The following is a 13,950-nucleotide window of genomic DNA, read 5'->3' as shown; positions in this document are numbered from 1 at the left end:
AAGACATCCTATTTGTAAGTCAGAAATAATCATTCATTTTCAGGATGTTTAATAAAGCTTTGAACTGATTAAGACTTGATTAGCGTTTTTCTAGGGATTGAAAAAGGCATTGAAAAGGTGACCAATGGGTGAATTCAAGTAGTTTAATATACTATTATGGGTAAAGAATAAAAGAAAGATTATTTAGAGGAGTGTTCCAGCTTTCAAAAAAAAAAAACAATCCACAAATAAACAAACAAAAAACTTGCCTTTGAAATGCCAGCTTGGTGAAGATGAAGTTTTGACTTAAGTCCTCCGTGGGTGACTTTCTGAAGACTAGTTGCATTTTGTGTTTTATTGTGCTGTGTAGAACTCCCATTGAAATCTGTGGGACTGCAGGTGTATCTTATTTTATGAAGGAGAGGTGTTCTTGAAAATTTTGTCAACAATCAGTACACTAGAAAAGATTATTAAAGGAATCCATTGGCAGAAAATCCTGCTATGTGATAAATAGGAACTAAAGTTCTTTGAGGAAAAGGACTCATTTTTGCTTTCCCACATGGCCTTACATATAGATGTTTTTAGAAAGATGTATATAACTTTGATTAATATCACACAAATATATGTTTGTATGTAAACCATGTTATATACATATTTGTATATTGCATTCATTTAGATGTATGCACACATATAGTTGAAAATTTGGTTTGGAACTGAATATAAAGCACAGGCTTTCACAATTTGATTTTTTTAAAGTGGTACATATATATGCATAGGAATATGACATTTAACATTATAGAATAAAAACAAGAATATTTGGAAATGAACATGGTAGAAAAAGAAGAAAATTTATTTATTTTATTCAGTTGCTTTATTGCAGCACAATATAAGGGTATGTCCATCACTAGAAAAACAACACATGAAAATTCAAACCTGAAAAATATAAATTAGAGCAATTTGATACCATGAATAAAAATGGATACTCCTTATTTTTGCTGTGCCGTCATTTCAGTTATGTCTGAACTTGTTATGACTCTATTTGTTTTTTTTTTTTTTGTTTTGTTTTGTTTTTTTTGGCAAAGGTACATGAGTCGTTTGCCATTTCATTTTCTAGTTTTGTTTTTTTTCATTGTAGGTGAAGAAACTGAGAACAGGTTTAAGTGTCTTGCCCAGGGCCACCTAGTTACTGTATTTAAGCCCTGTTTTCATGTCTCTCTCTTGTGGAAGTTGTCCTGTATTTGTTAAAACCTATGTAGGTAGAACTCTTGAATATAAGCCAAATAAAAGGACAATTATTCAAGGATCAGTTAAGTTTAAGTTCAGAGAGGTTCATCACTAAAGAGTTGGCCACAAAATGATATTTAATAGCAATTCATGAAGGGCAATGGAAAGGTAGAAATCTACATTGTTGCAAAAAGCATCTACATCAATGGATTCCTTGGATTGAAAGTCTTGTTTTATCAACCAGTTGCCCTCCAAAAAACAACCCACAATTAAAATTTCATTAAAGTTTAAAACTGCATTAAAACTTTTGGGAAGAAAACCTTTCTTAGAGAAATATTATTGTTTTTCAGTATGGAAAATCTTAGACAATTTGTGTACTTCTTATATATTGTAAGCTGTAGAAGATTCTTTAGGTCAGAGGGGATAATTTGACCACTATAGATTTTTTCCTCTCTGTATATGATTGATACCACTTTAATGATGTCTGAGTTAGGTCTTATTAGGGGCTACAAAACAATTTTCTTTTATCTTTTGATCTGTTTACGATCAGATGCAAGTACAGATACAAATACAAATATCCCCATTTTTCAGAAAATGAAATTGAGGTTCTGAGAGAATGTAATGACTTGCCTCAATGATGACAGCAAAAACAGAGATAGAAACCAAATCTCATTTCCAGACCATTAGGTGCTACATTGAGGCAATCTCATTCTTTCTAGAAGATATAAGATTAGCAATTATAACATCATTCCCTGTAATGTTCAGGCTGGCTTTCTGGAGGACCACGGGAATGGCCTTGGTCTCAGTGGAAGAGTGCAGAAGGCAGGGGAGCCACCAAGAGGCTGGTCAAAGGTGGAAGGCTTCATTTCCAGTCCTTCTTAGCCTTTATATACTTTAGTACAATTACATCATTACAACATACTGAATATGTAGAGGACCATTACATCACCATACTAAGTACTAAGTATATATATGAACTAAAGAACCATCATCTCATCAATTCCACTGAGTTAACACCTTGTTTCAAGTATACTTGTCCAGAGTTCCTGCCCTCTACAATTCCCAAAATTCAGATATTAATTTGGATCAGTTATTCTGCCTAGAGTTAGAATAAAGAAAACAACAGAGTCAACAAATACTTTCTGAGCAGCTATGCCCTCTGCTTATTAAAACCTAAATTTTAGAAATGCTTATGTTTGTCAGGGAAACAGCAGTAACTTGAACTCAGGTCTTCCAGGCTCCAGGATAGCTAGGTGGTACATTGAATAGAATGGCAGGCCTGGCCATATGACTCAACTTCTTGAGTTCAATTCTGGTCTCAGAAACTTACTAGCTGTGTGCTCCTGGGCAAGTCACTAACCTTGTTTACCTCAGTTTCCTCATCTGTAAAATGAGGGAAGGAAGTGGCAAATCACTCCAGTACCTTTGCCAAGAAAACCTCAAATTGGGTTATAAAAAGTAAGACACAATTGAAACTCCTGATCAACAAAAGTAAGGAAGGACACCAACAGTGTGTAATGGCAAAAAGTACTGAATTTGAAATCAGGGCACCTGGGTTTGAATAATGACCTTGCTATTTTTTAAGTGACCTTGCCATTGAGTAAATTACTTCATCACTTCTCTGGACTTCAGTTTTACCTTCTACAGAATGATTTTGGATTAATCAAGAATTCATAACAAATTTTGTGAACTTGATTTTTTAATGTTTTGATTGCTCTATTTCAGTAGAATTGGCTTCCCTAATACTATATATTTTATTTTGTGCATCAATTTTTTTTTTTGGTAAAGCAGTCCATAGCCTTTTACTAGACTGCCAAAGGAGTCCATGGCACAAAAAGCTAAGAATCCTTATAATAGATGATATCTAAGTTCATTTCCATTTGTAAAATCTACATCTCAACAGCCAGAATTTAAAGGAAGTGAAACAGGTTGTGTGGAAGGAAATGAGCAGGATAGAAAGCTCAGTTGAGTAATTTGAAGAATGTCCTAAAGTAGAAAGTAAAATAACAATAATAACTAATAGCTTTTCCTTTTACATTGACAGAATTTCTCCCAGTACCTTTCATTCTACCCTCCCAGAGAGCCATCTCATATGATTAATTTTTTAAAGAAAAAGAGGAATTAATCAAAACCAATCAATGCATTTTAAAAAATCAGAAAATAAGACCAATTTTCCAGATCCATGAAACCCTCACCTCTGCAAAGGAATGAAGTAGAAATGTCTTCTTGTAACTCTTCTTTGGAGCCATGCTTATTGTTTGTAATTTTGCAACATGTACTTGTGATTGTTTTGTGATTCTTTCCATTTGTATTACAGTCATTGTGTATATTTTCTTGGCCTTGTTTTATTTCAGTGTGCTTTACTTCTTGCAAGTCTTTCCATGGTTCTCTGGATTTATCATTTCTATTGTTTTTATATCATAGTAATATTCTGTCATATTCATATATCACAATTGGTTTAGCTATTTTCCAATCAATGCCACTCAAAACATTAAAAAAAAAAACAAAAAACTTTCCATCTTAACATCAAATGACTTTGAGCTGGACAAGTCTTAGAAATCAATTAGCTTAACAACATGATTTTATAGATGAACAAGTCAAGACAAAGTTATGCAAGTTACAATATGTCACAAAACTAGAATTTGAACCCAAGTTTACTGGCTCCAAACATGATTACATCACCATTACCAAGATTTTATGTGTTTCTTGTATTTTCTTTACACATTTGTTACTTAGAAATCAGTATTTCTTCCTAAGTAAAGTTTTGTATCAGGTTGCCATAAAAGTTGAGTTTTGAAGGTAATCTATCCTTGTACTTATTCCTTCTAGCCTAGTAGTTATAAGCAGGCTAAACTGAAGAGATTGAAAAAAAAAGATTCTTGCACATTAAGGCAAATATTAATAGTTGAAAAAATAAGAATAATATAAATAAGAAACCATTCAAAAGCTACAAGAATAAAACCATCTGATGTGTGATTGTATTTCAACTGCTAAAATTTAAGTCTAGTCTTGTGTGTACTCTTTTTGAAACGACTTGCTAAAAATATATTTGTTTCTGTATAATGGGTTATGGTCAAACACACCTAGTTGTCCAGATGCATTTCATATTCTTTTCTGGCAATCTAACTTCCTATTGCACTCTTTAGATGGTGTTGAGTATATATCCTACAGGCAACATTCAGCCCTACTCCTAAGCATAGCCTAAATTAGATTAAAATAAAGCTGGGAAATATTAACAAAATAAAAATCAATAAAATTAACATGTGGTTTTCTAAGTCAATATACAACTTACAGGGATTCTTATTATGATTTAGTGGTCCCTATTTCTTTTTCAATGTGACACCATTGTCCTAGATCGCTCTCTCAGGGACTTTACCCATTCAGCTTTGCAATTCATGCCTTGGGTTCTACATGGGTTCCATGTTTTGGGAGAGTACCTGAGCATGAGTCATGTGACACTTCATATCTAACTAGCTGCACCTGTACCTCAGATTTCTGACATAGGCATCTTGTCAGTAGTTTTGTTGCTACCAGTAAATCTTCCACTCCTCACCTCCTTCTGTGAAGCAGAATCAAATCAATATTGCCATTGCCATTGGAAGAGGCATAACAATTGACTGCCCTATGCCTCCACCAGTAACCATTCCTGTAACTTCCTATATCGAAACATTTCTCCCTCACCATTGTCATTACATGTGTTGTCTTCACCTCTTAGAATGTGAGCCTCTTGAGACCAAGGTTACTTTCTTTTTAAATTTATATCCTTAGTGTTTAACATATGCATTTCTTGGAGTATACATATATTGAGAGTTGATCTACAGTTATCCCTTCCACATTGTGACTTCCCCATCATAGTTTCAATAAAAAATTCATTAAAAAAAATTAAATGGGAATTTTATTTTGTGGAAGCCGCAAGATGACACAGGAAGACCAGTAGACAACACAGAGCTTATGATAAATAATTAATCCAAGTTTTAGAATAAGGTAGTTTAAATACCCCTCACCCCCAAAAAAGACAAAATTCAGACCAAGAGGGACAAAAACATTTTCACATGGATTTTCCAGATAGCGATGGTATTAGACCTCTAAGCCCCATAATTGTGAAGAAATATCTATACACACAAAAAGCTTAATAAATGATTTTAATGTCTTCATTCATTCATTCATATTTGCATATGATTTCTCAAAATTCCATGAGGCTGTCTTGTTTTTTTTTTTTCCCCTTATGGATAAGGAATCAAAGACATCAATGTACATGATATTCAACAATTAATGTATTTTATCCAAATCATCAAATATATCATGCATTTTTTTTACCCAAATCACCAAATAATCACATTTAAAAATTTTTTAAGTGATCAAAGGATGAGAAAAGTTCTGCCTGGTGATCATTGAACAGGGAAAGATATGGCCCAGCTCATGTTTAAAAAGTCAAATAAAAATGCCTTGAGAGACCTTGGCTGCACAGTCAGCGGTCAAATGTTTCAATGCTTCATTGCTCCTGTCCCTATTACAGGTACATGTGACAGCGCTGCAGCAATGAGTGGAATTTTAAAGAGGAAGTTTGAAGAAGTCGATGGCTCCTCACCATGTTCCTCTGTGCGGGAATCAGATGATGAAGTTTCTAGTAGTGAAAGTGCAGACAGTGGGGACAGTGTCAATCCATCCACTTCTAATCATTTTACCCGTGAGTACTGAAATCACATCTGGTGCCAGTTGTTTTGTTCTGCAGTGTTAAAAATTGTTTTGGACAAGACATATTTTAACCAACATGTTTATTAGGAAAAAAATTAATGGGTTTAAAAAGATCCACAGTGCTATTGGCTAAACTTTTAGTACTTTTAGGAAGCAATATCATGAATTCCTGTAATATGACTATTAACCAACTGGTTCAATTTTTTAAAGGATACGGGGAAGAGAAAAGACTCATTGCTGAGTTCCAGTGGCCTTAGCTGGTGAAAGTAAATTTATGTTAGAAATGTTGAGTTCAAAAAAATCATAGAACTCTTAAAATTTTCAAAATAAAAGGGAATTTTTAATATAAATTAGTTTAATTCCCTAATTTAAAAGAATTGTACATTTTAATATCCTTAAAAAAAAAAAGACCAAGAAGATTAAATTTAATTATATGTGCACCACCCAAACTACCTCAGGTTTAAGGTACTTAAAGTCCTGTGTTCACTCAAAAACAGTGCACAAGCCCCCACTAATGTATTTATTTTTAATAATCAGCCAGAGGACACAATGATTTCAAAGCAGAAATATTTAATACAATATCATAATAAAAGTTAACAATAGAGCCTTTCCTCATAAACTAAAAGTGTGAAGAATAGATACAGCTAGGGAACATGTGGGTAGAAATATGTATATGGGCGTGGTACATGCATATTTACGGCCAATCCATGTCTTCTGATGAAGTTATTGTTATTTCTCACTGACCTTATTTCCTTGTAACATGGTATGTAGGTTTAGCCTGGAAACTATTTTCTATCATATAGGCATGTCATGTAGTGTCTGCTGGTCTCAGCTGGCTACTATTTAATGGTGCTGCAAAAATGATGGTCTTATAATTGCTAAGTGCTTCTTGACTACCAGCTTCTAGGCTTTAGCATTTCGACGAACTTGCTGTTAACTTGGATTGCTTACTATCTACTAGAGTGTGGTGGCTAGAATTCTCTCTGATAAGGGCAGACTAAGGGCTTTTTTCTTATAGTCATAGTATGAGCCATTGTGGGCATCAAAGGTCCTTAGCCCAGAATGCCTCTGGGCTAAGATTAAGTCTAGCTTTTGAACTCTGTTTCTTCATGCTAACAGGGGTTTAGGGTATCCGAGGACCAATCCTCTATCTGAATCAGTCAGTAAGTCCTTGTAATTCCTGTTTGACTTTTTATTGTCAAATTACATTGCTTCAGAATCCATAGGTGCTTCCTTCCAACAAAATGCCAAGGGCTGGCTCATTCTAAGTCCTTGCTATTTTATCAGTTCTTCCACATAATTAAATGGGGGTAGAGAAGGGTCCCCCTCAATCTTCTCTTTAATAGAGTGGCAGGCTTTAAAAAGCCTGAGTTATAACCAACTAAACTACTTACAGATATGGTGAGAAGTGAAAACCTAAGCTTAAAATGTAAGATGCAGTTTCTAAAATAAAAGAGGTCATGTAGTTTAGTGGATAAATTGCTATATTTGAAATAAAAATCTGATTCTAACACATATTGACTGTATGACAATGAACAAATCACTTTCTTGATTTTCTCATCTATAAAATGGGTATAATAATGCCTGAAGTACCCACCAAAGAAGATTATGAGACTCAGATGACTATAAAAAGACTTTCTAAACTTTAAAATCTTATATAATCAATTAATAACTAAAAATTAAGCACTTAGTATATATTAAGCATTCTGGTATTAAGCAATTGCAGCTTAAAACTGCACTAAGACCTTTGAAACATCTTGTATTTATTTATTTATTGGGCTAGATTTGTGATTTCATCTGTATAGGGAACTCCCAGTGAGTTTTTAGCAATATAGATCATCAAAATCTTTATAACTTAAGAGTCTTAAAGTGTTTCATTGATTATTCAGAGATTAAATAATTTGCTTAGCTTCACACATTCAATATGTATCAAAGGTGAACACAACCCCAGTTCTTCTTGATGTCAAGTCCATTTTGCTTCTCAAAGTACTTTATAAAGGCCACTTATTGTTCTTATTCTTATTAATTGGAAAACCATTTTTTTATTCTTGCTCCTGTCTTCCAAATTTAGGCAAGAAACTTTATTTTATCTGTAAAACAATATAGAAAACATTTATTAGTGGGAATGTGTATGGTAAAGTATAAGTTCATCCATGTTACTCTTTTTCTCAGTAAATTCTAGCACCTCCTTTTTATCTTTAAGATAAAAGTCCTGTCTGGAATTAGAAGTTCTGACTTTTTTCTTTGTTTTAGATTTTCCTATACTTATTTCCTCCATGAACTTTATGATCCAGCCATATTTGCCCATTTGTTATATATATATATATATATATATATATATATATATATATATATATATATATATCTTCATTACATCTTACTCCAACACTTTTTTATATCTTACTCCACTTTTGGCTTCTGCCTTTGCACTGACTGTCCTTTGTGCCTGAAATTCTCTCCCTTGTCTCCTCCACCTCTCAGACTTCCTGGATTTCTTCAGATCTAAGCTGACAATACTACATTCTTCAGGGTTTTTTTCTGAGTCCTCACAGCTGCTAGAGACTTCCTCTCCAAGGTTTTCTTTAATCTACTCTTTTTTTTGCTAATTCAATTTTAGTTTATTTTCAAATGTGAATTCTTTCCCTCCCACTTTCCCTTTTTCACCTTTGAGAAAGCAAAAATAAACAAACCAAAAAAACAAAAATAATCTGCCCCACCTAAAACAAGCTTTTGTAGATATGTATTATATATATAAAAAATACAGAAACAAAACAAATCCCCTCATTAGCCATATCCAAAGATATATATGGCTTATTCTCATTCCTAAGTATATCTTATAGGTATTTTCTTATATGTTCTCTTCCCTAATAAAAAGTGACCTCTTTGAAGACAAGACCTGCCTTTAACTTTTTATTCTATCTTCAGGAGCTAGTGCTAGGTGAATAATAAACACGTAAGAAATATTTCTTGACTGATTACTTTATGGAGTTTTGTTAGGATTAAATAAAATAATATATGTAAACCCTCTATGAAGGGCATCTATTATAATTTTACTTTATGGAGTTTTGTTAGGATTAAATAAAATAATATATGTAAACCCTCTATGAAGGGCATCTATTATAATTTCTAGACACTCATTTATTTGCATCCTTAAAGTGTGTTACTCACATAACAATTCTCTAGGATGTAGTCTGATCAATTTAGAATGTAGTGGAACTATTACTTACCTTAATTTTGAGACTTTTCTTTCTCTTAACATAGCTTCAGTTTACATTACTATTTATTTAATCAGCAGTGGTTCTCAGCCATACTGAGCCTTATGGTCAATTTAAAAAATCCAAGCCTTTTTCTTGGTAGTTATTTTCAAGCCAGTTCTCTTGAACCTTGACCCTTGTTCAGCTGATTACTTGAAAAACATAGAAATTTACATTTCTGTTCATTAAATTCCATCTCATTTGTTTTGGGCTTAGCATTTTAGCCTATTGGGAAAGACAAAGGAGAAGGAGAACAGAATATGAAAGAGTAAGAAAGGAAAAAGTATATGGAAGGAGATCTTAGTCAAAAAGAAATGAAAATAAAGTTCATGGTTTATTTAAACTTTGTCTTGGAAATATTGTTAATTAACTCCAAAATTATACTTATAAACTGAATCTAACTATTAAAGTGGGATAGAAAATGCAAATGTATTCTTCAGTTCCAAATTTAGTTAGAATTATACAGCTGTCAGTATATAAGAGACTTTTCCAAAATCATCCCAGATGGCTGGATGTCCCTACACATCATAAAGATTTTCAGATAAGGAGCTTCTCTAGTAAGCTTCTTACTTGTCTTATTACCATTATGGTATGTTAGAGCTTTCTTTGGTTTAAGAAAGCCATTAAATTAAGCCCATTTTCTTTTGTTTGGTCTTCAGTCAGCATCTTTACTATTTAGGAAAATAAAGATTGACATCATAATCTTGATAAGTGTGCTAATCATTCTTGGCTTTCTGGAACAGACATTATTTTGCTTCACAGACTTCCAAATCTTTCCTTGCCCTTGCCCTTGATCTCTGACCCATGGAGATATATTCATGCAAACACATTGGCCATCTGCCCTCTAGCAAGTTTGCTATGTGATCTTTTTTTTATACATGACTAATTCTTCCATCATCAACTCTCAAAATCTTTGCATTGAACTATATTTCTTTTATTTCCAACCTTGTTTGTCTTGACAAGTTTCTCAATAATTTTTATAGCATTGTTTCTTTAGGCAGTCTCACCTTTGTAGTTCTTTGTTTCACTATCATATCTAATTATCCCTTTCATTATACAGTTTACATTATAGTAATCTGTTGTTTCCATAACCAAAAGAAAATTTCTTTCTATGAAAATATATGTCCCACTTGAAGAAAATGTGACTATATCTACATATTCATATATATGTAGAGGGAAATAGCTACATATACACATATGAAATTAACTGAAAAAAATAAATTTCTAAATGATTATTTACATTTCAAAGAGATTGGATTTTTTTAATATATAGAAAAGAACCCTTTAAGTCCAGAACAAAGATAGGGGAAAGGATAAGATGGGAGATAGAAGATGACCAAGAAATTCAAAGGAATCAATGCTAATTAAATATCAAGTAACTTGAAACAGCTGTGAATTAAGTGTGTGTGTGTGTGTGTGTGTGTGTGTGTGTGTGTGTGTGTGTATTAGTTGGGGAGTTGATTTAAAAAAATATTTTGCTCACAGCTTCTAAGAAAAACATCTATTGCCTATGAATTTTGTTAAATCGTGGTTGTTTGATTTCAAAAAATTGATTCCTGTATTAATTAAAAATAGCTGCTATTCTATACAGCCTGACCCTGAGTGAGATTAGAGAAGTCTTCATTCATTGCATAGACTGATCAAGAGTCTTTCACAATATTGGTCATAAGAATGCCTGATCAAGTATGTGAGCAACTGACTAGTCAACTGAATGATCAGGAAAGTACCATGTTCCCACTGATATCAGAAATGATGATGACAAGATGTCTTGTTGGTTGCAAAGAATTTCATAACAGAATGGCTACAAATACAGATCTCCATGGGAGCAAAGTGGAGGAGTGGGTTGGGGGAAAGGGAAACAATGGGACTTGGAGGTAGAAAGACTATTTTACAATGGAACAAAGTAGATACTCATCATAGCTTGTCTATTTGCCTATTATAAGTTTGCAAAAATTGATTATTGCCTACTTTATTAGAGCCACTTAATATGACCAATACCCAGTAAATATGTGGCAACCAAACTAATTTAAATATATTGCTCCTTTTAAAAGAAAAAATAAAAAAACTTTGAGTTTAGTTAGAACTGGGAAGTCAACAATAGGCCCATTAGTTTGAAACTCTTATCTTATCCTTATTAGCTATGAGATTATAGGCAAGTCACTTAAACTTTTTTGAATCTAAATTTTCTCATATCAAAAATGATAATAATTTTTTATTATGAGAGGCTATTTGTTAAGTAGTGCATCCCAGTATACAAGAAATGGTATCACAAAAGAAGGGATGTATAATATAATTATTTGTTTGGGGAAATAATCCTTAGAACAATGTTCTATGATTTTGTATATCAGAGCTTCTTAAATTTTTTTCCCCACTCAAATCTGAGCTGAAATATTTCTGTCAGTGTTTGTGCCTGTGCAGTACAAAGTGTACACATTGTATGTTCAGAACCAAGGCTACAGTGTTTTCACAATGCAATACAGGTAAGTGCTGCCATAAATATCTTGGATTCATTACAAATTTGATTTTGAATTAATTTTTGGTGGTTATGTTCAGAAAACTTTTACTGTTGCCAAATTTTTTGTGACTCATACAGATTGTGATCCCCACGGGTTGTAAGTTTAAGAAGTTTTACTGTATATGACAAATTCTAGACATTGAACAATCCTGTTCATTGACTACACTCTGATACCTATTTCCCATTATAGTTGTTATCCATGTGGAATAATTTGTATGCTCTTGGCATTTTAGATGGGGGCATATTTTGAGAATTCAACAAACATATATTAAGCACTTACTATATGCCAGATACTATAACTGGGCACTAGAAATACAAAGATCAAAGCAAAACAGCCACTGCTCTGAAAGAACTTATATTCTATTGTGGGTAACAGAAGAACAATTTATACAACAACTTATAGAAATAGTTCTTAGCCCATGACCTTCCTCATACTTTAGGCTTATAGCAGATCTGATCAATTCTAGGGGCTAACCTCAAAAGGTCACATTCTTAAGTTTCTAAGTTTGTGTTAAAATTTCCAACAAATAAGGGCAAGAGTATTCTTAAGCTTTCTTATAAGCACTCAAGGTAACAAATGCCTATATATAGAGGACATATTTTATTTCATTGTGCAGGAAATTCAGAGGTTACAAGCAGGATCCTTAAACTTAAACAAAGCGCATAAGGTAAAATTTATATAATACTTTTCTGAAGAAATTAGCATTCAATTGGGTTCTCAGCTCTGATTTAAGTTCCCCTAGGAGGGAAAATAGGTTCAATGTTAAGAAGTGAAAGTTCCAAATTGATTTATTATGATATATACACAGATTTAGAAGGCTTACATTTTTATATCATGAATACTTTCAAGGAGCTGGCAGGCACTGGATATAGTATTCACAGAACACATATCAAAAAATTAAAGTTACTATTTTAACAATGGAAAATAACTGGTAACTAATAATTTGAACTGTCCAACAACAGAATGAATACTTCTGGGGGTTGGTGAATATCCTGTTACTAGAAATTTTAAAGAAGATATTGAATAATTCCTTTCTGGGATGTTGTAGTTGGATTTTTCTTTTCAGGTATGTTAGATTAGATGACCTGTTTCCAGCCTGAAGATTCTATACTTAACCAACCTTTGTTAATATGTCCCAGGCTTCCTTTGCCTTAATGCAATAACTGCATTTTGAGAACCTCTGGAGACGATAAATTAGCTCTAAGGAATATTTTTAGTAATAAAAATTTTAATCAGGTCACAGGAGAAGATGATATTGGATTAGCAGGGCTCTTGCCTTTCCAAATAAGGACCAGTACATTATGTTTGAATGCTAATAGTTAAGATTTATGTAGTGAGATTTCAGAGAGGCTTGGAGAGACTTACATGAACTGATACTGAGTGAAATGAACAGGACCAGAAGATCATGGTACACGGCAACAGCAAAGATTATTCAATGATCAATTCTGATGGACATGGCAGTCCATCAACAATGAGACAATTCAGAACAGTTCCAATGACCTTGTGATGAAGAGAGTCCTATACCCAGAGAGAGGACTGTGGAAATGAGTGTAGATCACAACAGAGCATTCTCATTTTTTTTGGTTGTTGTTTGCTTGCATTTTATTTTCTTTCTCATTTTTTTCCTCCTTGATTTGATTTTTCTTGTGCAGAAAGATAATTGTACAAATATGTATGCATATATTGGATTTAACATATATTTTTACCATGTTTAACATATATTGGATTACTTGCTATCTAGGGAAGGGGATGCAGAGAAGGGGGGAATTGGAACACAGGATTTTGCAAGGCTAATGTTGAAAAAATTATCTATGCATATCTTTTTAAAATTAAAAAGCTTTAATAAAAATAGAGAAAAATAAACAACAAAAAAGATTTATGTAGTGACATAAAGCTTCCAAAGCCTTTTCCATTTTGCATCTCATTGGAGCCTTATAATAATTCTGTGAGTTAGGTGCTATTGTTATCTCTAGTTAATAAATGAGAAAACTGAGGCACAGAAAGATTAAATGATTTACCCAAAATAAGTTATGTGTCTGACTGGGAGTCTGGGAATTCTGTTCTGACTCCAATTCCAGCATCCTATCCATTATACCACTGACTCCCGTTTGATAAAGCAGACCTCTCTATTTTTGACTTATTTGATATTCCACACATACTTTCTCTTTTATCTTTCATCTCTATGCATTTGTGATGATTATTACCCATAACTAGAATGTTCTCCTTCTTCACCTCCATTTCTTAAAATTTCTTTAAGACCCATTTCAAATGCTAACTTCTTC

At 33.0% G+C, this 13,950-nt stretch overlaps 1 protein-coding gene across 3 annotated transcripts in view; it reads left to right on the top strand.

Annotated features, from left to right (window-relative positions):
- The window catches only part of CSRNP3 (cysteine and serine rich nuclear protein 3), a 249,139-nt gene that overhangs the window by 140,854 nt on the left and 94,335 nt on the right, over positions 1–13,950 (top strand). For all 3 annotated transcript variants that reach the window (XM_051986241.1, XM_051986240.1, XM_051986239.1), the window contains one exon: positions 5,720–5,890. In XM_051986241.1, the coding sequence (XP_051842201.1) occupies positions 5,743–5,890 (148 nt within the window). In that variant the 5' untranslated portion in view covers positions 5,720–5,742. The remainder of the gene's footprint in view (positions 1–5,719; positions 5,891–13,950) is intronic.

This window comes from Antechinus flavipes, chromosome 3 (genome assembly GCF_016432865.1).
Source record: "Antechinus flavipes isolate AdamAnt ecotype Samford, QLD, Australia chromosome 3, AdamAnt_v2, whole genome shotgun sequence".
Taxonomy (NCBI): domain Eukaryota; kingdom Metazoa; phylum Chordata; class Mammalia; order Dasyuromorphia; family Dasyuridae; genus Antechinus; species Antechinus flavipes.
Note: the sequence above shows the minus strand (reverse complement) of the source record. Positions and strands in the feature narration are given on the sequence as shown.